This window comes from Dermochelys coriacea, chromosome 4 (assembly GCF_009764565.3).
Source record: "Dermochelys coriacea isolate rDerCor1 chromosome 4, rDerCor1.pri.v4, whole genome shotgun sequence".
NCBI classification, from domain to species: Eukaryota; Metazoa; Chordata; order Testudines; family Dermochelyidae; genus Dermochelys; species Dermochelys coriacea.
Window position 1 is genome coordinate 64,986,744 of NC_050071.1, and position 27,594 is coordinate 65,014,337.

At 39.8% G+C, this 27,594-nt stretch overlaps 2 protein-coding genes across 6 annotated transcripts in view; one reads left to right on the forward strand and one right to left on the reverse strand.

Moving 5' to 3' along the window:
- Window positions 1-27,135, forward strand: part of ETFDH (electron transfer flavoprotein dehydrogenase) — a 34,706-nt gene extending 7,571 nt beyond the window's left edge. For 2 of the 3 annotated variants that reach the window (XM_038399065.2, XM_043513241.1), the window contains exons 2-13: window positions 6,498-6,644; window positions 7,624-7,853; window positions 8,289-8,370; window positions 9,279-9,397; window positions 9,698-9,775; window positions 13,446-13,592; window positions 15,163-15,303; window positions 17,569-17,712; window positions 21,530-21,698; window positions 23,654-23,836; window positions 24,235-24,456; window positions 25,256-25,998. In XM_038399065.2, coding sequence (XP_038254993.1) covers window positions 7,632-7,853; window positions 8,289-8,370; window positions 9,279-9,397; window positions 9,698-9,775; window positions 13,446-13,592; window positions 15,163-15,303; window positions 17,569-17,712; window positions 21,530-21,698; window positions 23,654-23,836; window positions 24,235-24,456; window positions 25,256-25,419 — 1,671 coding nt within the window. In that variant the 5' untranslated portion in view covers window positions 6,498-6,644; window positions 7,624-7,631 and the 3' untranslated portion in view covers window positions 25,420-25,998. Of the gene's footprint in view, window positions 1-6,497; window positions 6,645-7,623; window positions 7,854-8,288; window positions 8,371-9,278; window positions 9,398-9,697; window positions 9,776-13,445; window positions 13,593-15,162; window positions 15,304-17,568; window positions 17,713-21,529; window positions 21,699-23,653; window positions 23,837-24,234; window positions 24,457-25,255 lie in introns of all 3 variants that reach the window. The other variant, XM_038399064.2, reaches the window with a different exon arrangement.
- Window positions 5,445-27,594, reverse strand: part of PPID (peptidylprolyl isomerase D) — a 48,572-nt gene continuing 26,422 nt past the window's right edge. For 2 of the 3 annotated variants that reach the window (XM_038399066.2, XM_043513243.1), the window contains one exon: window positions 26,294-26,558. In XM_038399066.2, coding sequence (XP_038254994.1) covers window positions 26,470-26,558 — 89 coding nt within the window. In that variant the 3' untranslated portion in view covers window positions 26,294-26,469. Of the gene's footprint in view, window positions 5,607-26,293; window positions 26,559-27,594 lie in introns of those variants that run through there. The other variant, XM_043513242.1, reaches the window with a different exon arrangement.

A 27,594-nucleotide genomic window follows, 5' to 3' on the forward strand; every position in this document is an offset into this window, starting at 1 on the left:
CAAACTGGATACAATTAACTTAGGCTTGAATAGAGACTGGGAATGGATGAGTCATTACACAAAGTAAAACTATTTCCCCATGAAGAAAAGGAGTACTGTGGCACCTTAGAGACTAACAAATTTATTAGAGCATAAGCTTTCGTGAGCTACAGCTCACTTCATTGGATGCATTTGTAGCTCACGAAAGCTTATGCTCTAATAAATTTGTTAGTCTCTAAGGTGCCACAAGTACTCCTTTTCTTTTTGCGAATACAGACTAACACGGCTGCTACTCTGAAACCTATTTCCCCATGGTATTTCTCCCTCCCACCCCACCCCCCACTGTTCCTCTGATATTCTTGTTAACTGCTGGAATTAGCCTACCTTGCTTGTCACCATGAAAGGTTTTCCTCCTTTCCCTCCCCCCCCCCCTCCGCTGCTGGTGATGGCTTATCTTAAGTGATCACTCTCCTTACAGTGTGTATGATAAACCCATTGTTTCATGTTCTCTGTGTGTGTGTGTATATAAATCTCTCCTCTGTTTTTTCCACCAAATGCATCCGATGAAGTGAGCTGTAGCTCACGAAAGCTTATGCTCTAATAAATTTGTTAGTCTCTAAGGTGCCACGGGTACTCCTTTTCTTTTTGCGAATACAGACTAACACGGCTGCTACTCTGAAACCTCTCCTTACAGTGTGTATGATAAACCCATTGTTTCATGTTCTCTCTGTGTGTGTGTGTGTGTGTGTGTGTGTGCGTGTGTGTGTGTGTGTGTGTATAAAAATCTCTCCTCTGTTTTTTCCACCAAATGTATCTGATGAAGTGAGCTGTAGCTCAAGAAAGCTTATGCTCTAATAAATTTTAGTCTCTAAGGTGCCACAAGTACTCCTTTTCTTTTTTTAAATTTTTGTAACCCTTTTTTGTTTGTATGTTGATGTTTACTATAAGTCTTTGGAACTTTGAAATTGAAATGTTTCCTTACAATATGTTTTTCTCTTGTATGTGCATTCTATTGTTAGCTCTAGGACTTTTTGATTGTGGGGTCTGTGAGGACTGTTTTAATCACAGAGATGAAGATCACCAAAGCATTTGTTTGGATTAAAAAGAACACAAAAGGATTTCTATGCATTTTGAAAACTGATTAAAGGTTATATTTTAGGCTTCTTCACTTTGACATGGTCTGTGTCATCTGTGTACGTGATCATGCTTTCGGTGCTATTCATAACTCTGGAAAATGGAAAACTTCGGAAGAAGTTCTGCTGCTATATCATGTATTCTGGGTTGGTGGCTTTATTACTACAGATATTGGCATGAAAATAATATGTGATTACTTAGGAGTTCATGTAGTCTGACTGCCTATTGCTCATTTGAAGTTATAATTTTGTTTTTATGATTGAACAGCTTGTTGTTGAGTATAGATCACAATTTCAAGTAAAGAATAAACAGACTAGATGATTTCCTAATGAATAAAGACCTGGTTTCAAAGATTGGTGGTTATACCAATCTCTCTATTAGTAGTAGTAAACTAAAACCTGCCTTTTTAAAAATAGAAACAATCAATCCTAGCCTTTTCTGAGCGACTCAGGTTCTCTTGTCTCACAAAACTGCACAAAGATGTTTGAAAGTTCTGGTGAAGAAAGGCCTAGGAGAAGACTAGCCAGAATGTTCGATTAATTATACTTTGAGTTTATGGAGCAATGTGGGGCAAGTTGCCTAGCCCATCCCTGTACTTTGACTAGTTTTTCAGAGTTAAGACTTTCTTGAGTTCTAACTTAGCTTTCTTTTTCCTTTTAAGGATTAAGCAACTAATATTGTTTATCCTTACACAATAGGCTAGTTGACCATTGAAATGTTATGGTTATTTTTCTATTATTTGAACTTGTTTCTTTATTCTACTAGGTTATGTTTTAGTGTCTGAGCTGCAGCAAAACTGGTCACATCTGTATACTGTACGTTTTTAAAAATCCAACTTTAGTGACCAAAATTAGGGATGGCAGAAGCAGGGTCCATTATGGAGTCCTATATGCAAGAATAAATCCTGATTTTGATGCTCATATATTATGATGGTCATCATAATCATCATGTTCCTATTACGCCTCTGGCATTTCCTCCACTTCTGTCTGTTTCTGGCAAGTCTTTCAATGGTTACCTAGCTGTGCCCCAGGTTTTTCAGCTCGGCTTCCACAGCTCTTTGCCATGTTGTTTTCAGGCAGCCTCATTTTCTCTTGCCTTTAGGCATCCATCTGATTGCTACTCTGGTGATATCAGTTTCCATCCAAAGCACATGACCAATCCATCTCCAGCGTCTGCTGGCACTGATGGTGCTTCGATCCTCTTGGCTGCACTGTGTCAATAGATCTTGGTTTGAGATTGTTCTAGGCCAAAAGATACAGAGGATTTTTCTGAGGCAGGTTGTATGGAATGAAGAGAGTTTGGACATGTCATACTTTCTCATTCCCCAGCATTCTGCACTATAAAGTAGTGTTGAAAGTACACAGCTCTGATAAATCTTGAGTTTGGTTTTGGTGTTGTATTTTGATGAGTTCCAGACTGTATTTACAAAAAGAAAAGGAGGACTTGTGGCACCTTAGAGACTAACAAATTTATTTGAGCATAAGCTTTTGTGAGAAAGGAAAATACAGTGGGGAGATTTATATACACAGAGAACATGAAACAATGGGTGTTACCATACACAATGTAAGGAGAGTGATCAGGTAAGGTGAGCTATTGCCAGCAGGACAGCGGGGGTGGGGCGTGGGAGAGGAACCTTTTGTAGTGATAATCAGTGGGCCATTTCCAGCAGTTGACAGGAACAGTGGGAGGAGGAGGGGGAATAAACATGGGGAAATAGTTTTACTTTGTGTAATGACCCATCTGCTCCCAGTCTTTATTCAAGCTTAAGTTAATTGTATTCAGTTTGCAAATTAATTCCAATTCAGCGGTCTCTCGTTGGAATCTGTTTTTGAAGGATTTTTGTTGAAGAATTGCAACTTTTAGGTCTGTAATCGAGTGACCAAGAGATTGAAGTGTTCTCCAACTGGTTTCTGAATGTTATAATTCTTGATGTCTGATTTGTGTCCATTTATTCTTTTTATGTAGAGACTGTCCAGTTTGACCAATGAACATGGCAGAGGGGCATTGCTGGCACATAATGCCATATATCACATAGGTAGATGTGCAGGTGAATGAACCTCTGATAGTGTGGCTGGTGTGACTAGGCCCTATGATGGTGTCCCCTGAATAGATATGTGGACACAGTTGGCAACCGGCTTTGTTGCAAGGATAGGTTCCTGGGTTAGTGGTTCTGTTGTGTGGGGTGTGGTTGCTGGTGAGTATTTGCTTCAGGTTGGGGGGCTGTCTATAAGCAAGGACTGGCCTGTCTCCCAAGATCTGTGAGAGTGATGGGTCCTCCTTCAGGATAGGTTGTAGATCCTTGATGATGCGTTGAAGAGGTTTTAGTTGGGGGCTGAAGGTGATGGCTAGTGGCATTCTGTTATTTTCTTAGTTGGGCCTGTCCTGTAGTAGGTAACTTCTGGATACTCTTCTGACTCTGTCAATCTGTTTCTTCTCTTCAGCAGGTGGGTATCGTAGTTGTAAGAACGCTTGATAGAAATCTTGTAGGTGTCTGTCTCTGTCTGTGGGGGTTGGAGCAAATGCAGTTGTATCAAAGAGCTTGGCTGTAGACAATGGATCGTTTGGTGTGGTCTCTAAGGTGCCACAAATCCTCCTTTTCTTTTTGCGGATACAGACTAACACGGCTGCTACTCTGAGACTGTATTTAAGCTCTCAAAGGTGTTCCTGGCTTTATTGATTTTTGTTCCGGATGTCCTGGCTTGTTCCGATGTCCTGGCTGATGGTGCTGCCCGGGTATGTGAATGTTCTCACCAGTATAGAAACATGATCCTCTATCCATACTGGTGATGATGAGGCAGTATTAAAGGTCATGATTTCTGTCTTATTGCGATTGATTGTCAGTTCAATTTGCTGGCTGAATGCGTTGAGTCGAATTGTCTTTTCTTGTATATGGTGTTGGGTATGTGATAGGACAGTGACGACATCTGTGAAGTCCAGTTCTTCAAGGGATGAGAAGAGTGTCCATTTAATGCCACTTGGCATGTCTTCTGTTGTTCCCCACATTACCCAGTCGATGGCAATGTTGAAGAGGATTGCAGACATGACACACGCCTGACATCATCCTGTTTTGATTTCAAAACTGAGCAAACTGTGATCAACAGTGCATGTAAAGTTGAAATAGAAGCTTTTGATGACAATTATATGGAAAGGAATTCCATATACCCGCAGAATGCATCATAGTCTGGTTCTGTGAATGCTATCAAAAGCCACCTCAAAGTCTATGAAATCTATGTAGAGTTGCCGTTGCCATTCTAAGCACTGTTCGATTATGTTTCGTAGAGTGAAGATCTGGTCTATGCATCCATGCCCTTTCCGAAAACCAGCTTGCTCTTTTCTGAGAACACTATCAACTGCCTCTGATGTACGCTGGACTATGATCTTACACAGTACTTTGCTTGGCACAGATAAAAGCGTTATACCACGCCAGTTATTACAATCACTGAGAGTTCCTTTCTTTGGTATCTTCACTATAACCCCATTGGTCCACTCATCTGGCACTGTTTCCCTTTCTCAGATTGATGTAAATAGAGGGGTCAGGATAGATGCTGCTAATTTAGGATTTATCTTGAACAATTCTGCATTCAGGTTATCCTTGCCATGAGCTTTCTCATTTTTTTTTTTTTTTTTAAAGATTTGATGGTTTGAATGATCTCTTCCTTAGTTTGGGTGTCTGTGTTGATATCAAGATCATCTTCTGCCTCCTGGATGTTTGCTTCCTCTTTAGGTGGCTCCCTGTTCAGCAATTCTTTGAAGTGCTCTGTCCAGCGCATTTCTTCTTCTTTTTCAGTTGTTAGTAGGTGTCCTTGTTTGTTCTTGATGAGTGCTTGTTGGTGTCTGCCATTTACCACAGATAAACTGTGTCATTTTGTAGACGGTTCCTTGTTCATCACAAGCAGCTGCATCCTCTGCTTGTGGTATTTGTCCTTTAGGTTTTGTGTCTAAAACTTTTTTCTTCAGGACTTGTCTGGTTTCTATAGCATTCCATGTGCTGGGTGTAATCCACTCCTTCCTTCTCTTCTTCCTGTAGCCTAGACAGGCTTCACTGTTCTGTTTATAAATTGCTGTTACTTTGTTCCACTTCTTGTTGATCTCCTCATCTGCATTCCCCCCCCCTTCATCAAGGTCTGCAAGTGCTTGAAACCTGTTCTTTAACTGCAGAATGAAGGCTTTCTGTATTGCAAGGGACTTTAGCTTGTCAATATCATAACGTCTATGTCCCTTATTTGGTGGACCCACACTTCTCAGTTTTAGCTTGATGGAGATTGTCACAAGGTGGTGGTTGCTGCTAACATCTGCACCCCTTCTCACTTTCACATCTGTCAGTGAGCAAGCATCACCATTTGCCACTGAACATGATATGGTCAATCTGGTTCTTATCTCTGCCATTTGGAGAACACCATGTCAGCTTGTGAATTTTACGATGTTCAAATAGGGTTCCGCCGACGGCGAGGTCATTCATATTACAGAATGAATATATTATGATGGTGGATGCTCTCAAATATGAACAAAGACTCTGTTAATATGAAATTCATCTTTCTGATCCCTCAAGCCTGCCATATATGGCAGCCATAGAAGTTTCTTCCCTCTCTACTTAATTACTTTTCTTTAAAATTATTAACCATAGAAACAAGTAGAGGAAATTAAGCCTGTTATAAAACTACAGGCGAACTCTGTGCAAGGAACACAGGGAACTAGAAAACAGGAGAAAACTCTAGCAAAACAGGAAATAAATACTTTGGGTGCTAGAAGGGTAAATATCCCAAATTTAACAGCTGAAATTAAAGTTACATCTACACTGTGTACCTTACAGCATCACAGCTGTGCCGCTGTAAGATCTCTTGTGTAGCTGCTCATCGCTAGCAGGAGAGCACTTTCCTGCTGGCAAAATAAAACCACCACTAAGGAGCGGTGGTAGCTTTGTCGGCAGGAGAGCATCTCCCACTGACACAGCGCTGTCCACATTGGCTCTTTTTGTTGGTAAAACTTTTGTTGGTTGGGGGGGGTATGTTTTTTTTTTCCACGCCCCTGACCAACAAAAGTTTTACTGACAAAAGTGCAATGTAGATATAGCCTTAAAAAGTAATGTTAAGAACTGTTTTTTCCATGTTGTGGGCACTGTTTTCCTATTACTATTTCCTGATAATGGGAGTATGATGGTGCAAAATGTATCATGTACCATCAAGTGGAATGATGCCTACTGTAGTCAACTTCCTATCTCTAATCCTGAAACAGAGTAGGGTCATGATTTATTAATTGGTTTAGGATTTTTCTGTACTGAGTAGCCTCAAGATTTAAAAAAACAAACATGGGTTCAAGCTTTTGTTAACTATTATCTATGTTAATAGTTACATGATTCAGCTAATCTAGTTGTCCCTTTTTCACAGCACATCATTGTTTGCGTGCTTTAAAGTCAGTAAAAAAAGACATTCTACTGCCTTTGTATATTGCAAGATGGGCTTCTACTTCCTCTGTGCCTCGAATCACTACACACTATACTATTCATTCTCGGAACAAAGACAAACGATGGGAAGGTAAATGAAAAATTGCATGTTAAGAAAACAACTTGTCTATATTAATTGCAGGCATTTTTAAATGTTAACAGCATAGTTATTTTACAGAGATGCTGTTAAGTACAATACTAAAGATTCAGATGACATTTTATGGTTGCTTGCTTATGATGGTCAGCGTTAGTGCAGCATAACTGATCATATTTAGTTTGCTTCTAATTAAACTAAAAGTATGAGACTTCAGAATGCAAATGTGTAAATTGATCTTGTAGCTATAGACATACAAACTAAAAAGTTAACATCTGTCTTATTTATCTTATTACCTTGCAGTCAGGATATGTATTTTTCTGCTTTTGTAATGTGGTGTTGTTAGTTGATCATGATGAAATAGGGCAAATGAAATATTTATTTATGCTATTTTAATCTATAAATTCACGAACCTTAGCAGCTCCTTGGAGAAAGTGGGTGTGACTGGGTCCTCTTTATGTCCCAACAATCCCTGTTGCCAGAACAGCGCATGGGGACCCCTGACCGTTAGAGCAAAGCAGCAGATACCTGGGACTGGACCAGCATTCCCAGCTTCAGGGGGAAGGAGGAGGACTGTTAAAGATTGCTTAATGGCACTTCTCCCCCCTCTTTTCTCCTGAGCTGTACCAAGCATACCTGAGAAGTAAGCGTAGATCTGGGCCCTTATTTTAAGCATTCTAGGATGGCACAAGCACTGGAGATTAGAATCTAAAGTTCTTTCTGTGTCCCTCTTTATTAGCAAAAGCTTAGTTTTATATTCCAAACATTAGGCAAAAGCACAATTAAAATGCTGCTCATGTACATTATGTTCACACCTGTTGAATATTAGCTCCACCTTAGTCCAAGGTGACAGTATTTTGATACTTGATGGCTGATATGACAAAGCAAAACAAAGTTTAGAGAGAGAGGGGAGGAGAATGGCGAGAGAGGTGTATTATTGAACAAAATTGCTATATCATACTTTGCTCTATTAAAGGGGTGAACATGGAAAGATTTGCAGAAGAAGCTGATGTTGTTATAGTTGGAGCAGGCCCTGCGGGTCTTTCTGCAGCTATTCGACTTAAACAGTTAGCCAATGAGTATGGCAAAGAAGTTCGTGTTTGCCTGGTGGAGAAGGCTGCTCAGATCGGTGCACATACACTTTCTGGTGCTTGTCTTGAGCCACGAGCTTTGGAAGAACTCTTACCGGACTGGAAGGAGCGAGGGGTATGAATGCTTAATCATGATTCATCTCTAACTTAAACAAACTTTATATCAAGTTCCATGCTGCACCTCTATATATTATTTCTAATTAACATAATTTATAAATATCATCTTTCATTGCACAATTTTTTCCTTTGTTTGTTGTGTAAAAAATTATTGGATAAGAAAGGAACTGTTGGTTTGCGGGGAGGGAAGCCCAATGCCAAAAGCGAATTCCAATAGTTGAGGAGTATTAATTTTGCTGACTTTTTATCTGAATATTATTCTGCCTGAGACTCTGTGCTTTACCTCCCTGTCATGAAACTTTCTCACAACACCATTATATCTTTGCGTCATACTAAACTAGTTCTTTAATTAGTTGCTTGGGAGGGAGAGAAAATGTCTGCTTCTTGACAAGTAGCAAAAATAGTGCTCAGTGATGACTTTTCTTATTTTTAGGCTCCACTTCAGACTCCAGTAACTGAAGACAAATTTGGGATTTTAACAAAGAATTCCAGAATTCCAGTGCCAATTCTTCCAGGTGCAGCTTGTTGAAAAGCTAGAACACTTACTGAAAAAACAGGCCTACGGTTTAATATAGTTATAAAAAGCTCATCGGGGCTATGTTATATTTTCAAGAAGAAACTATGGTATATGTTGGGAGGCAAGCAATACTGCATCAACTGCTTTTTAGCAACTTTGTACACAAACTATAATGATGGGAATATAAGTACTGTACATACTTGTTCATAAGCCAAATATTTTTGGTAAAAAAGTGACGCATCAAAGAGCGGGAATCGGCTTATAAATGGATCTACACCAAAATGTGGTGATTTAAAAGTCTATGAAATCATTGAATTGAATATCTAATACACTGTCGTTTTGTTTACCTGGAGCGTCTGCTGGCATGGAGCCCCTCAGTTCCCTGTGGCTGTGGTTTGCCGTTCCCAGCCAATGGGAGCTGCGGGAAGTGGTGCCACTTCCCTCAGCTCCCATTGGCTGGGAATGGCAAACCGCAGCCACTGGGAGCTGAGAGGCTCTGTGCCTGCGAACTCTCCAGGTAAACAGAACGTCCTGACCTGCCAGCGGCTTACCTTGACAGTCCGGGAGCCGAAGTTTGCCAGCCCCTGAAATATAGGATCGGCTTATGAAAGGGTCATACAGTTTTTACCATTTTTACTTATCCATCTTGGGGGAGGGTAGGCTTATAAATGAACCAGCTTATGATTGAGTATATGTGGTAGGTAGATTGTACATATTAAAACTCACACAACATCTCTGTATTGAGATAGCAATCATAGCAAAAAGATACTAGTAGATTGCATTGAACCAAACTTTTGTATTTTTAAAAGTATTACATTTTAAGCATGTACATCTCCTGTGTGTATATGTATATATTTTAATTCATAAACCTCAATAGATTGTGGTGTACTTCTCCCTTTTGCCCAGGCCTTCCAATGACTAATCATGGGAATTATATAGTGCGCCTGGGGCACTTTGTGAATTGGCTGGGTGAGCAAGCAGAAGCTTTGGGTGTTGAGGTGTATCCAGGCTATGCAGCAGCTGAGGTAATAACATAACTATTTGTGTGTGAAACATTTTAGTCTAATTTTCTGGTTTTTAGCAAGTCCCATGTTACACAGAATGCTTGAAAAGTTAGGGCTCAGTTCTGCAAATTCCTAAATACTCTGTCTCCAATCCAGCAGAGCATTTAAGCACATGATTAATCCCATTGTTTTCAAGACTGAGCCCTTAGTTAAAAGGTTTGGGTTTTTTAACCTCCATGTTTTCTGCATTTGGAAATAATTTTAGAAATGGGCTTAAAATGACAGGACTTTAAAATAGATGATGTTTAAATATTTCCATAGGTTCTTTTTCATGAAGATGGCAGTGTGAAAGGGATTGCCACTAATGATGTAGGCATTCAAAAGGATGGAGCACCTAAAGTGAGTACTTATCTTTTTAATAGGCAAAGGTCCATTCTGTAGTTGCTACATACATCATTCTAGTGCCATTGTTGTGCTTGGTATTATACCTTTAAAACAAACCAAAAGTCCCTGGGATTATCAGTGAAAGTCTTCAGAGAAGGAGGAATTGTTCAAGGAGGGATTTGAATGAAAATCTGAGAGGTTTGTTTGGCATAGGTGGCGTCTGGAAGGATGGAGTGGGAGGAAAGGGGGGACTGAATGGAAGAAGTCATGAAGGTGAGTGGGAGAGAGATCTGTCCAACTGATAACTCATAAAATACAAAACACTGTTGTTCTAATGACTGATTACTGCCTTCTTTTTGCAATTTTGTTGTACTTTGCTGACTCCATCCCATCTGCCTTTTGTGGGCAAGTTGCTTACTGGATGAATCCTCCTGCCTGTCTGATAGCTGTCTGTATCCACTTAGTTTTTCCTCCTTTGGAGTATTTTTTTGTTCACTTTTTAAAATGTGCTTTTCCTGCTAATAAGGAGGCTGAGGTTCCTACATTTAAAATAGTCGACCATGAAATCATATATTTACTACACTCTTGTCTTGAAATAATTCAAACAGAACTGTCACCTCCCTTTGTTACACCAAATAGCTAAAATTATTTTCAATTCTATATTTTCACCAGTAGATGGTACCAGTAATATTCACATTTGTTGCAGTAGTTGAAAGCATGATTTTATTTCTGATGTAAAGAGCCCCAGACCTAGGAACTGTAGAAAAGGAATAGAATGTCTTCTATGAGTTGTAAGAAAACTGCACCACTTATTCAGAAATTTCACTCTCTTTTGACAAACATTTTTATTAACTCATTTAATTTACTAGTCTTAATGATTAGGGTCCCAATTCTACAAACACTTGCACAGGTGGCAGAGAGTCCTGTGGCACCTTATAGACTAACAAACGTATTGGAGCATAAGCTTTCATGGGTGAATACCCACTTTGTCGGAACACTTGCACAGGTCTTTAACTTTTGGTTCAGTGAGTAGTTCCATTGAAGTCAGCTGTACAGCTCACAATGGATGGAGTTAAAGATGTCCAAGTGTCAGCAAGATCAGGGCGTTGATCAGTAAATTTACTAAAATTATACGCTCTTTGAGGCGAGGAATGTCTCTTGTTTGTCTTAGACCAGTGCCTAACTAATGGGGCCCTGATCCATGACTGGAGCCCCAACACACAACCATAGTACAAATTAATTAAAATATGTGAAGGCAATGGTATAAATATACAAAAAAACAAGTATTGGTTCTTGTATAGGTGCAGGAGAAAGATGCTAACTGCAAAACATTTTTTGTTACTTAAATTTATAAATTTGAAACCTAGAAAATGTAGGATGTCTACATTTAGAAACCATAATTAAATAGGTTATGTAACTGCCATTATCTTAGCAAGGACATGGCTTCTGTGAAACTGCGCCATATGCATGCATAGTCATATTAACATAAGTAACAAGTCCGTTCTTAGTCATCTATATGCTGTAAATACAGTTCACCTTCTGCTTCTCAATCAGAAATGCAGAAAGGGGGGAAAGTTCCAGCAAAAACTGGCACTTACCTACCCCTAAGCCAGTATACAAGGAAGATAGTACTTTTAGATCCATCTCCAATGCCCTGTGAGAAAACTGTAATAATTAAGTCAAATAAAAAATTTCAATACCTTTTTTTTTTTTTTAAAAGTTCGGGTAGGAGATATATATATATTTTTGACAAAAATGCTGAAAGAAAATTATTAATCCACCTCCTGGGAGAATTTTTTTTAAATCCTAATTTAATTTCATCTAAAATATTTGCGTTTTTCCATAATATAATACATCTACAAATATATTAATACAACTTTTACGGTAACAAAGGCAATTATTACTAAAATAACATATTCAGTTTTGGATTCTACATATCCAAACTTAGCTTACACCAGATCTTTTTTTTGGTTGACTTATTTTCCGGCTAATATCCAGTCCTAGTAAGATCTCGTGTATTTCAACATACCAGATTTGAGCAATAATTTGTTTGGATCATTTCATCTTTTTTCCACTTATGAACCCAGCCCCAGGGTACTGAGCTCTAAAAGTCCCGTGTATGAACTGGAGACACTTCGTCATAGTCAACTATCACAAGATGCATCCAAGAAGATGTTGCTGGGCATGGATCAGCGTTCACATCACACACCCTGTCAGTGCCTGGCCCAGGCCGGGGAAGCTAATGATCCATCCAGCACACAAAATTCAGTGATGAATCCTGGTCCTGAGGTACATTGCGCATATGCTAAGAAGATGTCAAGTTTTATACTAAATCCTATTCCATCCAACCAGTGGACAAAATGTAATGCAGTAGAAGGTCAGCAGCAGAATGACATGCTGTGATAAAGTGGGAATTTTTTGTAATTTTTTTTCATTAATCCTATTTGTGCCTCAGTTTCCTCATACTTGGCCTGGCTACCGAGTGAAGGATGGGAAGGATTAAGCTTGCTTTTATGGAAGGCTAAAGAGCTATAGGTGTGTGGGTGAGTGTTGCCTAGCTGAGCGGACTGAATGGGTCATTAAAAAGGACTGGCCCAGGCCAACCCACATCAGAGGAAAATCCAAAAAGACAATGGAAAACCCTGTTACCAGGATCTGGACACCTAGAAAACAAGGACCTAGAAGGAAGAGATTTTTCTCTGCTTCTCAGCAAGGAAGCTGAGCAGAGGCCCCAGCTCAAGAACAAAAGACTGAGATGAATGAGATGGAGGAATGAAGAATTGACTTCTGTAAGGAGCCTGGGCGCTCTCACCTGGGAATTGACTACGGTGGTCAGAGAGAGAGAGAGAGAGAGCCTGAAAATGGAGTTCACTAAAGCTTGGCTGGTGAATTGCACTGGGCTGACCAGAATGGACTGTGCTTTAATCTTTATTTCTGTATGCTAACTTCCAGTGCTGTGCTCCAGTCGACTAATAAACCCCACAGTTTTGAAATTGCAGCTTGAGTGTCACTGCAAATATTGGATGAGATGCGTTAATCCCTTGAAGAGCATACAGGTCTCTAACCAGGAGTCTCTCTCAGTTGGACATGCTGAGCAGAGCTCACAGTGTGAAGTGAGAGTGCTGAAGCCCTAGAGGTTCTCTCAGGGTAGGCTATGCAGCCTCACCAACTCCTGAGACAAGAGTGGACCCCCTGAGGGTCTGGTATATTGAAGGGGTTCCTCAAAGAGACTGTTTAAAAACTGGGGGCACAGCACTGATTCTGTGGATCTGTGACACAGCTACCTGGGTGAGGTCCTGACCTCCAGTCTGGCCTCTTGATGCTGGGTAAAAGGGCCTGTATAGTGTAAATGTGCTCTAAGAGCCCCCTATTTGGCTCAAGGATCATTGTCCTGATATGAAAACTGAGGAAGACAGCCCTGCACGCACTCTGGCACAGGGAGAGTATAGTGGTGGGGTGGGAGGAGTGTTTCAGGGGTGGGACCACAGCACACAGTACTGCATAGTTTCTGGGCAAGCCCAGGAAGGCTGCAGTAACATCGACAAGTGCCCAGCAGCTGCTTCAGTCTCTGGAGTATCCCAGAATCAGGAAGATCCAAAAGTGCCTTAACAGCACCTCTCTGTCTCCCTTTCCCTCACCCATGTTATCTAAACAGTGTGGTGACTACAGGTACTCTGCTTTACAGGCTATCTTTGAAAGAGGTTTGGAGCTACATGCCAAAGTCACGTTCTTTGCAGAAGGCTGTCATGGACATCTTGCCAAACAATTGTACAACAGATACAATCTAAGGGAGAAATGTCAACCCCAGAGCTATGGTATCGGATTGAAAGAGGTATCTGTACTTAGTTTTATCACAATACTTGTAAGCTTAAATGATTGAAGTATAAGACTTGCTGCAAATTAGACTCTTTTAAAATGTGTGTATAAACTGCTTTCTAAAACTGAGGTTTTTGCTTTAGATTACGCACTTAAGTAGCGAGTGGTGGATTTTGACAAGAGCTGGGAGTTAAGTTTTTTTAAACTTTTGAATTGTTTTAGTATTATAGAATGAGGAGTGTGAAAAGACCTGTTTAAGTTGTGACATCCGTCTCCTGGCCAAGACAGGGTTAGTCCCTATTGTATTTTTCCTTCTTACTCTCCTGAACTTCCAATATGACATTAACTCGTTTGCTTTTGTGCTGCCATTTTATTTTTATTTTTTTTTGAACATCATAACTAACTCTAGGTAGTCTTGTTTGGTTGCCCTTCCTCTTTTTTTCCATTTACAGTGCAGGTATTCTTTATTCTTTGTGAAGCTGTGCTGGTCACTTCACTATCCATCTGGTTTTGTTTCCAAACTAAATTCACTCTTAAATTTATTTAAATTGTATTTCTTTTTAAGGTCCACTTTTAGCCTAGGACTTGCTGTCCCTGATTAAGGGAGAACAAAGGTACACCTAAGTTGGAAAACTGTCTAGGCACAGCTATCTGCAAGCCCTAGCAATCTTGTGACTATTCTGTGACATGTTGGGGTATAAGCTAGCTGGTGCTCTGTTGTATTACAGTGAAGTGATGGCTGGAAACTTTCTTTGACCTCTACTGCAGATGTCAAAATTGTGCTAGCCACATATTGTCTGCAGTGTCAATTCAATATGCATATAATTAAGACATTGTGTTAGGGTCTTATTTTTGGAAAATATTTTTAGTGTTTTTTCTGAGTACAAAGATATTATAGTGGTAAAGTAATGGTTGGTTTTAAACAAAGTATATTCAAAGTTTGATCATATATTAACTTGAGTTCTTTAACCATCAGTGTCTACTCCAAAACTATATTATCTGCAAAATAATTTTTTAGATTTCCGTATTTTTTAAGACTGTGAAACTATATGAATTTTTACAAAACTTCAAGTAGTAAAGTATAGTAGAAGGTTGGCTTTTGAGGTTCCAAATAAGTGATTATAGTAGCTTATTTGGGGTCCCAAGTATAGAAGTTAAGAAGAATTTTCACTCTTAAGTAGCCCAACATTTTTGCTTTCTTTAAATAAATAAATTAGTCAGTGTAAGCTTGTGCTTTTCTTGCATTCATTCATGCATAAGTTATTAAAATAATCGATGCAAAACGCAGACTCTTCTGTGATTAATGGTGGGTGCTGGGGCTGGGACAAAGGACCATGCTGTTCATTGAATTTGCTGATGTGAGGTGTTTTAAGGAAGGAAAGTATTTGAATTGCCACTTTACAAATGCTCTCAGCATATTTTCCTGCCTTACTCTGTCTTCAGCTGTATGAGCTTTATCATATGCCACAGCGTAGTAAATTCAAAGTAATGTTTTTGCAATCTTGTCCCTGTCATTTCTAGTTGGGTTTTGTTTTTATATTGCATTATTAAAATGTACTTGCATTATAAAGTAGTCTCTATTCCAGTTGTGGCTTATTGATGAAAAGAAATGGAAACCAGGAAGAGTGGAACACACTGTGGGCTGGCCCTTGGACAGACATACATATGGAGGATCATTTCTTTATCATTTAAATGAAGGTGAACCATTGGTAGCTCTTGGGTTTGTGGTAAGTAATGCTTTGCTGCTAGAACAAAATTTTAAGTTTCTGCTTTAAAGCAGGAAATGCTAGAACTTCTTGACAAACAGTTATAAGAATTTTTTAACATATGCAGAGGAATGTATTTTTCCTTAACTTTGTCTGAGAAATGCTAAACCATTTATATGAAAATTTTCCCAAAGAAATTCAACCTGAGGCAGGCACCCAGCATTGGAAATTTCAGCCCAGATGGGGTCTTCTATAATGGGAAGTACTAGGCAACCATAACTACAGCTATCACTGCTTGCATCACCTATAATAAGAGTAAGATAGGTATCAAGTAAAACTGTAAATGAGTTTGCATGACCAGTTGCATGTGTTAGCATTCAGGTACTCAGTTACCCATGCAAACTGTATCAGCTTTTCCAGAATCTTGTTAATACTTGGTTCTTGTACTACCATGCTGATCATGGATAAATGTATTCCCTCCTGTTTAAGTAGTATAAACAACTTTCCCCCCAAATCCCATTTTCCCTTTGTTTGCCTCTGTCTTCTATACCTTCATAACCTCCAGACCAGACTATTGCAACAAGGCCTTTGCATTAAGGCAGTGGTCCCCAAACCATGGGGCACGCCATCCCTTTAAGGAGTGTGGAGGAACATTTGGGACAGGGGGCATGCGGCAGGACCCAGGACAGGCTCCACTTGGGATGGGGAGGGAATGCCATGCTTCCAGACCTGCTCCACCCTAGGCTCTTTCAGCCCCTTTCCTTTTCCGCCTCCAGTTCCGTTTTGCCCTCAGCCCAGCTCTGCCCTCATTCCCTCTTCTCTCATACCAACTCCTCCTCTAGCCCCAGCTCCTCCCGCATCCCCAGTTCCTCTCCAGGATCCATTGCTAAGACGACCGTGGCTGTGCAGTAATGGAGGTGGGGCACAGACAGATTTTGTTAATGGTAATTGGGGGTGCAATGGGAAAAGTTTGCTTATCAATGTATTAAGGTCTTGTGTACATCAGGAAAAAGCACAGAATAGCAACTGCACACTAGCACTCAATGTGGCCACTTGTATTCCATACGAAGAGTGACTTTGTACAGTTTAGCTTAATCCATTTAGTGTAAAATAAACTAAAGTTTAAAGTTTCATTATTTTACACCACTTAGTGTAAAATAAGAGAGTCCACGCTGGGAGCTAGTGAGTCCACACTGGGAGCTAGTATAGAATTTCTGTTTTAAATTCACAACCTAGCTTATTTTGTAATAGCTTCCCTTGGCACATAAGCCTTAATTGTGAAAGCTCCTTGTAAAACTTATGAAGAAAGTAGTTGTCTGCTGTCTGACTATGGTGGGCTGTCAATTCCCTTGGCAGTGAGTAGACTCTGAGATGGAATCAGCTGAGATGAATGTAGGTAGCTTTGGCCAAGTTATCTAAAAAATTCTCTCTTTTTCTCTCACCCATATTATGTTTTTCTGTTGTCCAAAACCCTGGAAATAATTGTCCCACAGGTGAAGCTTGCAAGAGTCAGAAACAGGGCTTTTTGACATAAGGATTATGCCTCTGGAATTGCTCCTGTGAGAAATATGTCAAAGCTGGAACTTGACCGTATCTAGAAAAATGCAAGATACATCTTAGCACCAGCTTTTGACTGAATCTAAAATATGAACTCCTGGGCATTCCGCCAGCTGGTGAAGTCTCTTTTCATTCTGTCTTTGTATCATTATTCCCTTGCTTCTTTATATGGATGCTTCACTCATTTGGAAATGTTAATTGACTCAACTTTAAGCCATGTAAAAGTAGTGCTTGAAAAATTTATCAATGAGTGGCTGAAACTTACTACTTATTTACCCAGGTCGAAGGAGAAGCCTCTGGGCAATACCTAGTGATCAGAGCATTGTTTTGATGTGACTTTTAAGAAGTTTTATGTTTCAACCACACTGCTCAAGCAAACTGTGTGTTTAAAAATGCAGTTTCATTATGATAATTTTATTTCCAGTGGGATGGACTTCGGCTTTGTTATGGGAGCTGGTTACAACTTGGTTAGATACTTTTGGGACAACCTTGTAGCGAAGTCCTCTGACTTGGTTCTGAGCATAGTGTTAATGGGTCTGACGTAGGCCATGAATATAGTTTGGCTGCTTTTTGCATCTTAAATATAATGAAGTTGGTGTAACATGAAAATGGACTTAACATACCATGTTTTAATGCTCATATGGCACTTTAAAGTAGGAGTATAAAATAACTTTTGTTGAAATGTTCACATTTTAATATTCATGGCATGTTTTATGTTTTGTTTTAAAGGTTGGTTTAGATTATCAAAATCCCTATTTGAGCCCATTTAAAGAGTTCCAGAGATGGAAGCATCATCCCAGTGTGGAGCCCACTCTTGAGGGTGGAAAAAGGATTGGCTATGGTGCTAGAGCCTTGAATGAAGGTGGTTTCCAGGTAAGGGTGTGTTTGGGGTTTTTGTTTGGGTGTGGGCATTTTCTTTTGTAACACTACTAAACTATTTATCCTGAATTCCCTGTGGCCCTAGTAACAAGAACTAGTTTATACGTGTAATATCTAAACTAAAATGTCTTCAATTGGTCTGTCGGCAAGTGTCCATTGAAATAAAAGATTGGATAAGGACAAAAGGAATTTCTGGACAGAAAGCAATGCCTTTTGGCACCAGGAAGTCTCATTGGCCTTTCTAAAATAAATTGATCAACTTCTATGAATATTGTCAGACCTTGAGAAAATGTCACGCTATCTACTAAATTAGCATGTCCTAAGATGTGTCTTGTGTCTGTGTTACAGCAAAATATGTACAAGAGTAAAGAGAGAGAGTTGAATAGTCAATATTGTATTTTTGCTAGGAGGAAGTGGCCAGATGTGCCTCTTTGCCCTGGGCTATACCAATTTATGTGAGAGAATAAGGCATTTGCTATAGACATTCTCCAGTGGTCACCATGAGTTTAGCTGAATATCCTGCTCTTGTACACGTCTCTCCTGTATTTTGAATAATGTGTAACTTATTTTATGTAGTTCCTAGTGCAAAGCTTGGTTTATTGCAGGGGTAGGCATCCTGTGGCACGCGTGCCAAAGGTGGCACACGAGCTGATTTTCAGTGGCACTCACACTGCCTGGGTCCTGGCCACCGGTCCAGGAGGGCTCTGCATTTTAATTTAATGTTAAATGAAGCTTCTTAAACATTTTAAAATGCCTATTTACTTTACATACAACAATAGTTTAGTTATATATTAAAGACTGATAGAAAGAGACCTTCTAAAAACATTAAAATGTATTACTGGCACGCAAAACCTTAAATTAGAGAGAATAAATGAAGTCTTGGCACACCACTTCTGAAAAGTTGCCGACCCCTGGTTTATTGTATGTAATTTGTGTTATATCTACATTAAATGGAGTTTACTTTTCTGTATATTAAAACTTGCTAGTTGATCATTAATTTTTAACTTCTCCACTCTTCAAGGCATGTGCCATTTTAAAGGTGTGTTTGCTGGCTTTAAAAATCTCGTATTGATCAGTAGGAAATAAATGTCCATAGGAACAAGAATGGTAATTGTCTGGAGTAATCATACTACTGTATAGTATACTGTATATGGTGCCTTGACGATATCTATAGTAGAAGTCTTTGATCAGTTAGCACATGGAGTACAGAATTATGTTTATATTTGAGTAGAATTATAGCTCTTAGTTTTTCTCTCTTTTTGGTGAAGATATTGCCTCATGCATATAGAAGGATATATGTACAAAATTACCCTCGGCAGTTCCAAATTTGTATGCTATAGATAAACTTAAAGCCATATTCTTCTGTCTTTGGGGAACATGCAATTTGAAAAGCTTGATTTTACTGACTTGTCCAATATCACTAGGAACATCTGACAGAAGCAGGGATAGAATCCAGTTTTCTCAGGACAGCATTCAACTGCCTTAATCATGAGACCGTCCTTTCTCTTCCTGCAACCCACTGCCTCGTTCACTACACACTTTCCATCTTTTGCACCAAATGAGGCAGAAGGTCCTACAGACAACAGCCTCCTTTACTACACAACCCTGATTCATTCCCAGAGCAGGTCCATCTTGTGCACTGAATGAGGAAAGGGTTCCATGGGAAACAAAGGATGTGATCATGCAGTTGAAGACTTTGTCATAATGTATACATGCAAGGAGGGCAAATTAAGGTCACACAAGCAAGCAACCTTGATTTCTGGAATTTCTTAACTTTTGAGCGCTTGACTTTGCAACCTTAAAAACGTTGTGTTTATGTAGCTTGTGTGCAACTTCCTAAAGTTTTAAAAAACACTGAAAAAAACCAATTTCCTTCATACTCTGAAAGGGCGTATTTAATAGTGGGCACAGATACTCTGTCTACACCCTCCAACCTCTCTCTAGCTCAGTCCTATCTTTTCCCCATTCTGGCTCCTTACCCAGTCCTATTAGCCTTGCCTACCCAGTCCCAAACTCCACTGCTCAGGCTTCTTATCCTATCATAAGAGCATAAGAGTGGCCATATTTGGTCAGACCAATGGACCACCTGACCCCGTATTCTGTGTCTGACTGTGGCCAGTGCCAGTAGCTTCAGAGGCAATGAACAGAACAGGGCAATTTCGAGTGATCACCTGTGGTCAAGTCCCAGCTTCTGGCAGTTAGAGGATTATGGACACCTAGAGCATGGGGATGCATCTCTGACCATCTTGGCTAATACCCATTGATGGACCTAGTTTCCATGAATTTATCTAATTCTTTTTTGAATCCAGTTATACTTATTGCCTTCACAATATCCCATGGCAATGAGTGCCATGGAAATATTCACAATTCCTGGCCTGCAGTGATACATAGACTTAATACAGTACGGTCTCCCAAAAATATTGCAAGAAAATTGCTATATCTGTAACACTACTGTCAGTACTCCTGGGGTTCTCCTGATAGCGCCAGAGCACTATCTGCGTCAGAGTCTTGTGGAATTCACAAAACATGAATGGAGATCTAGTGATTTATATTAAAGTGGCTTAACCATTATGTTCTCTCTAAAGAGAGTGTTTGTACTGATGCAGGAAGATATGGGAATTTGCAAAATTTTGGAAAAGACAGATAGAACGGGAAAAATATAATAAGATTCAGCCAGGAAACCACTTTTATTGTCCCTGGTACTATGCCAAGCAGAATTAGTTATAATACAGTACTAGTGGTATTCATGAACGTAGAGGATGTAACGAGTGCATTTAATCGCATGAAATCTGTATTTAGCTGTGTAACTGTGTTTAGGGACATCACCTGAGAAAATGTCCAGCTGAAGATTTAAAAACTGCTATTATGTTGTCTGACCCCCCCCAAACCCAGTTGCCTTCACTGTGGAAGGCAATCTCCAAGTTCGCAGCTTGAGGGGAGTAACCAGCACACAAAACAAACACGGTCCTGTAAAGAGGAAGGAATGCTGTAACGTGTCTTCAAATTTTAGTAACTATCCTCCTGTAAGCATTCCAACTTAGCAAGAAAAAAAATCTTCAAAGATAATCCAAATGTGGTTGTATACTTATTGGAATTTCTTGATGTTTTTTGCTCCATGTGACATACTTGTGAATCATTTAGTTATTTTAGGGATGTGGCTTTAGAGGTTTACTTTTCCACAGGCAAACTTCTCAGAAGTGATACTCACTACTTGATTATATTATACTTCTCAGAAGAAAGGGAGAGGGAAAGATGTGCCCAGAAACCATTCCATTATTGGTCTCTGCACAACTTTTTTTCCTTAAAGGAACTGAGACTTGGTGCCAAACTCAGTAATGCCTAGAAAGTCAATCTGTCAAACTAAGAAAGCGGACGCAGACTTGAGAACTAAACAGGGAGAGAGAATGATACAGTTACAATGAGAGGATGGAAGCTTGACTTATTAAAGCAGAGAGTAGGTGGGTGAGGTAATATCTTTTATTGGACCAACTTCTGGTGGTGAAAGACAAGCTTTCAGGCTACATAGGCATTTGTCATTTTAAACTCAAGAGCAGAAGATCTGTGGGGAGGGGGAAAGGAGGCACCTGCTGAGTGACCTTATCATAGTCTATTCAGTAGAGCAATGATTTTGAGAGGAATAGTGCAATGAGATCACATTTGTTTTCTTGAGCTTCCATTTGATTAAACAAAACCCATTGGCCTTGATATCTCTTATTTGCTCAGGACCTGGTCTCATGCCAGATTTGTTTGCCATCATACATGCTCATTTAAAAAAAAATTTTTTTTAATCTCACTGAATTTTTCTCTTCAGTCTATACCCAAACTCACTTTCCCTGGTGGAGTATTAATTGGTTGCAGTCCTGGTTTCATGAATGTTCCTAAAATCAAAGGTACACATACTGCAATGAAAAGTGGCATGTTGGCTTCAGAAGCTGTTTTCAACCAACTAACTAATGAGAACCTCCAATCAAAGACAATAGGTAAGATCTTATTTAAACTTGTAACTGGCTTGTGTGTTCAGTTGAAGGAACTATTTGAAAGCAAAATAAACCACCTCTTCTAAGTTGGTTTAAGAGAAAATTGTATTGTTTAAGCAAAGTATACTTTTTAATGATAGCTGCTTCCCCACAACTACAAGTTCTTATTCATTTTAAAAATGTATTACATGGTAAGTACAGACGTAGTGTGAGAAACTATTGTTGCATCTTTAGCAACTGGACTCTCCAGCTTTTCCTTAATACAGCAGGCAAAAAAAGATATTTAGGGACTATCTACACCAGAGGTGGGCAAACTACGGCCCGCGGGCCACATCCTGACCAGCCCCTGAGCTCCTAGCCAGGGAGACTAGCCCCCGGCTCCACCCCTGCTGTCCCTCCTCCCCCGCAGCCTCAGTGTGCTGCACTGCCAGCACTCCTGTTGCTCTGAGTGGCATGGTAAGGGGGCAGGGAGGGATTGGATAAGGGGCAGGGGGCAATCAGGGAATGAGGAGCAGGGGGGTTGGATGGGGGTGGGGTACTGGGGGGCATTTAGGGGTGGGGGTGTGGATAGGGAGTGGGGTCCCAGGGGCAGGGGCCAGGCTGTTTGGGGAGGCACAGCCTTCCCTACCTGGCCCTCCATACAGTTTTGCAACCCCAATGTGGCCCTTCAGCCAAAAAGTTTGCCCACCCCTGATCTACACTAACAAGTTCAGTATTTTAGTGCAATGTTTTCTTCCATGGTCATGGGGATCTGCTTTATAGACCTCCTGTCAGTGTGGACAGGAAAATAGTGTTTCCTAATGTGGGTACAGAACTGCTTTCCCATGCATATAATAAATTGTTTGACACCCTAACCTATGGCAGAACACTGCACAGTATATTAATGGCTCTTTTAGTATAGATGGTTCTGTAAATTCTATTTATTGTATTTCAGAATCCATTCCTGTATAAAATTACTAATTGGGAGAGATGTCTCCTCGTGAAGTTTTGTTTTGTTTAAATAAGTTGTCTTCTCCAGGCCTTACTTAAAAGATGGTCTGCTATAGTGAAATTACATTTAGCATAGTACAATAAACTATTAGACTTCTTGCATTGAGGATGGAGTTTTCAAATCACAGTGCTCATGGTTGTATAGCTGTAAGTTTTGTATATATAATCTTTTGAAGCTTGGTGGTCAGATAATATGTGGGTTACTCTGGTTAGCTTACAGCTTAGTAGAGTCTAAAGTGAACTTACAGCACTGGCATCCTCATTGTCATTTGTGTCGTCTTTGTCATTTTTTCAGTCATTTTGCATTTTCAAAGGCAAAATGATTTTGATAAACTGCCTCTGTCTGGAAGTTTAACTATTCAGAGAGTTGTGCTCAAAGCCAGAAAGAACCATTAGATCATTTAGTCTGACCTCCTGTAAATCATAGGCCTCTACAGAAATCTGCCATCCAAACATCATGGTGAAGCACTATAGTCTTGTCGTCTTGCTTCCCATTCCAAAATCCCTTTTCTCCTATCACCAGGCAAGAGAAGTTTTAAGGACTTAAGGGGTCCCATTCCTGAACACAAGAGCCTGTAGCACCACTTTTTCATAAATATTTGAAAACTGAATTTAAGCATACCTGCTTTGATAATTTTACTTACAAATATACTAGAAACTCCTGGAAAAAGTGTCTGAGAAAGTTAGAATTGTATTTCAGAAAAGAATTCTCATTTTAGGCATTTAAGTGTACAGTTGGCTTTCATCACAAGCTCTCATTTCTTCTGTGGTAATATAGGAATTTAGGTTCACTATATCATAAATGGGTCTAAATCCAGTTTTAAAAAAAAAATGATCTTTGTGCTTTGAAAATGATTTAATCCATTGCTAATAACCACTTCTCAACTTGCAATATATTCTTATTTCAAGGACCTAATCTTCCCTGAAATCATGCTATAAGCATTTAACAAATAATTTGTTACCACTAGGACTTGATGTGCCTGAATATGAAGAAAACTTGAAGAAATCGTGGGTGTGGAAAGAGCTCTATTCTGTTAGGAATATCCGACCTTCCTGCCATGGAGTACTGGGTGTCTATGGAGGAATGATTTATACTGGTATATTTTATTGGATACTGAGAGGAATGGAACCATGGACATTAAAACATCCAGGTAATTTTCTTTTAGAAAATACACATGTACATTTTGTATTTGTCTTATGGTCTCTTGCGGTTTTGCATTAAGCAAGGTTGGATTGGGTCAGTACTCAAGTCAGATGTTAAAAGGGAGGATGTAGAAAATGGTTTTGTGTGTCTATGGAATCAGTGACCTGGTGTAGCTCAATAGAGGGATTGGGGGCACCACACTACTGGAGATAATCTTTCTGTTGAGACACAGCTAATATGACCATTTGTGGCTAAGAATTCAACAGAACATTTTGCAAAGATAATCTGAGTCTTAGCTCCAGTTGCCTTATTGTAAATTATAGTTTTTAATTTGGATAACTGTAAATTAATTTCAACTAAATATTTGCACACTAGGAAACAATGTTTCATTCAAAATTACTTTAGGGCCAGACTCTGATCAGCTAAAGCCAGCCAAAGATTGCACTCCTATTGAATATCCAAAGCCTGATGGAAAAATCAGTTTTGATCTCCTGTCCTCTGTGGCTCTAAGTGGGACAAATCATGAACATGACCAGCCTCCTCATTTGACTCTGAAGGATGACAGCGTCCCTGTGAACAAAAATTTAGCTATATATGATGGGCCAGAACAGAGATTCTGTCCTGCAGGTAGGTAATTAAAATGAACAATGGTTGAATAAACTAACAGCTTTGCAAAGTGAAGGGAAAGGTACTTACATATTTTTACTGAAATGTTTCAGAAGGGGAAATGACCTGGCCTAGTAGGCCTTTTAGTTCCTTAAGGCAGTGATTCCCAAACCATTTAAGATAACTACCAACTGCATTTTGTCTTTCTTGGGGACCTACCCATATCCCTGCGTATGCCTCTCCAGCAGCATGGTTGGCTACTCCCCCAGCTAGTTATACACTCCCCGTGACTGGGCTGTGATAGCTACTAAGCTGCTGACTCTCTACCCAAAACTCACTCCACATGCTGCTAGGGCATATGCAGGGTGGGGCCAGGCTGCTTTCTGTGTGTTCACTAGCCCCTTCCTTTGTGCTGCTGCCACTTTCTGTGGGCACCAGGCAGCATCAACAGTCTAGAAGCAGCAGCTGGAGCCTGTCCCTGTCCCTGCCCTGCATGTGCTCTGGAGACACTCGATTGGTTCTGCTGCCTAGGGGAAGAGTTGTGGGGGGTGGCATTCTAGGGTACACTGGACCCAAGGTCCTTCCTGAACTAATTTTTTTGGAGAAAATGCATTTCTTGACAAAGCAATTGTCAATACAAGTGTACAAGAGACAACTGAACTACATAATGAAGTTACCAGATGGTACTCACAGCATTTGTAAGGTAATGGCTATTGAACAGTGCAAGAGTTTATAGTAGAATCCTTTAAATCTAGGTCTTAGCATTCAATTGTATACTCATCTGTCCACTACAGTGACACATTATTCTCATCTTTTGCAGGTGTTTATGAATATGTTCCCCTGGAAACAGGAGAAGGGTTACGGTTGCAGATAAATGCTCAGAATTGTGTGCACTGCAAAACATGTGATATTAAAGACCCAAGCCAGAATATTAACTGGGTAGTACCTGAAGGGGGAGGAGGGCCAGCTTATAATGGAATGTAAATTTGATCAAAACTATCCAGTGTACTTCCCGGACATGTTGTAACCTCACACAAATATATGCTATGGTGTAACTAAGCCTATCATTGACTGAATGTTAATTGGATGGGGTTACTGAGCCAGCTGAATTTCATACCACTATGTGGTAAGAAATTTCATTAACCACTATGTTAAATAGTGAATGCAAAGTCAAGGCAGTCGGACAGACCCTAGCCTTAGTTATGAAAGAAAATGCCTTTTTACTGGATCAAAGACGGTGGTGCAGCTTCCCAAGTGCTGTTTTCTGTGACTTACAACTTGATGCTAGATCTCATGCCAAAGTTCAATGGAAACACCCTGAACCACAGGTGTAAAAATACAGTGAAATCTTATAATTTATGGTGAATTCACATTTTCTGCTCCTTCCTACCATGTTCTATCAATGCAATCTTGGTTAATTTCCACTTGCATTAGGGAAAATGAGTCAAGCAAGGGAATACTGTATCACTGCTTTCAAAGGTTACATTAAGTAAACAGGCAAATATTAAACAAGCTTCCTGTTTCAAGGGAAGAAACTTTTAATAAAGCTAGTTTGCCATAAAATGTGGTTTTGTGTGAACAACTGAGTTTATGAATAATGTTTACAAATTGTTTGTTTTAAACAGAACTACTTATAGTGGTACTGATGCATACATGCTGACTTGCTGCTCTAGTGAAGGAATTAACGGGAGAATACTGTACTTCAACTTGCTTCCTGGGTGTTAAAACTGATGATCTGGTAAACTTAAGAATATCTACCCTGCAAAAGGACAACCATTATCACCACTAATATGGTTAAGTATGTGTCTTACTGTTTTCTGAGAGTCACTTTATCTATAAAAACAATTGGAAACCAAAATTTTTACTTTTAACTTTAGTATGAAATTCCAGTTTAAATAGTAAACATGGAAAATCAATTGATTGCAGTATAGGACAGATAACAGAAGTAACACTTGCCTCATATAGTAGGAGTGTTTACAGTGGTGTATGGATCAGTCAGTCAGTGCCTAAACTTTAACAAGAAAAAACCTTCACTTAAGCAAACATCTTAGCATAAGCTGCTTTTTCCTTTTCCTTTTGAGCCTTTATCTTCTGTTTCACCTTGAGTGCTTCAGTTTGGATAGCTGTTTTAAAAAACAAACAAACATGGCTTTCCACCTCCTATAGTTGTCCCACAGCATGATATCAATCACCCATTTTTATTTTATGCTTTACATAGGCTAAACTGTGTCTGCCTGGATTCTAATCATAGGGGGTAGTTATCAAGCTGGGTAATAGCCAAAGAAATCCTCCCCGACTGTTTTTTCCATTCAATTGCAGAATAGGATAAATAGGCTCAGAGAAATGGACGCAGGAAACAGTAGTGACCCTGAATTCCTGATCCAAAGAGTAACATTCAGTTAAGCAGCAGAGAATGGAATCAGACCAGAAAGCAACTTCAGATTTTTTGGGGTAAAGGATGCACAAACCCCAGTTAGTTCTTGCTGAAGTAGAACTGCCTGACCTAAGGAGATGCATGCCTCTTCCTCTATTAAAAAACAAACAAACAAAAAAAACAGGTAGAAGACACTTCTCCACACATACTAGTGGAAGATGGACAGCTATCAGCAGCAGACTTTCTCTGTGTGAAAGGGAGTTACTTCAGCACTAATTCTGTCCTCATATTTTGTCAATGTCTAGAAAGTAGGGACCTCACAAAATGAAAAATTCTCAGTCTTAGTTCATCTCTTGCAGAACTACCATAATACTATGTAAAAGCCTTTTAGGGCTTGGCTACATTTGCGAGTTACAACGCACTAGCTCGCTACCCATCCACACTGGCAAGGCACATAGAATGCTGCTGTTACTCCACCTCGGCAAGTGGAATAATGTTTGCTGCACTGCAGCACCAGTGTGAACAAGGTGTTATGTTACTGTGCTCTGATTGACCTCAGAAATGTCCCATAATCCCCTTACATCAAGTGGCCACTCTTGTCATTGTTTTGAACTCTCTGTAGGAATGCGGATATGCCCTTTCAAACATGGAGGGATTGGCTTTCTGACAGTTGGCTATTTATCTGCTCCAGGACAAAGGAACCATTACTGAGGAATGCTGCTTGCTTTGAGTGAGTGAGAGAGAGGAGGTCAGCTGCTGTCTGAACTTACAAGACAGCATGCCAA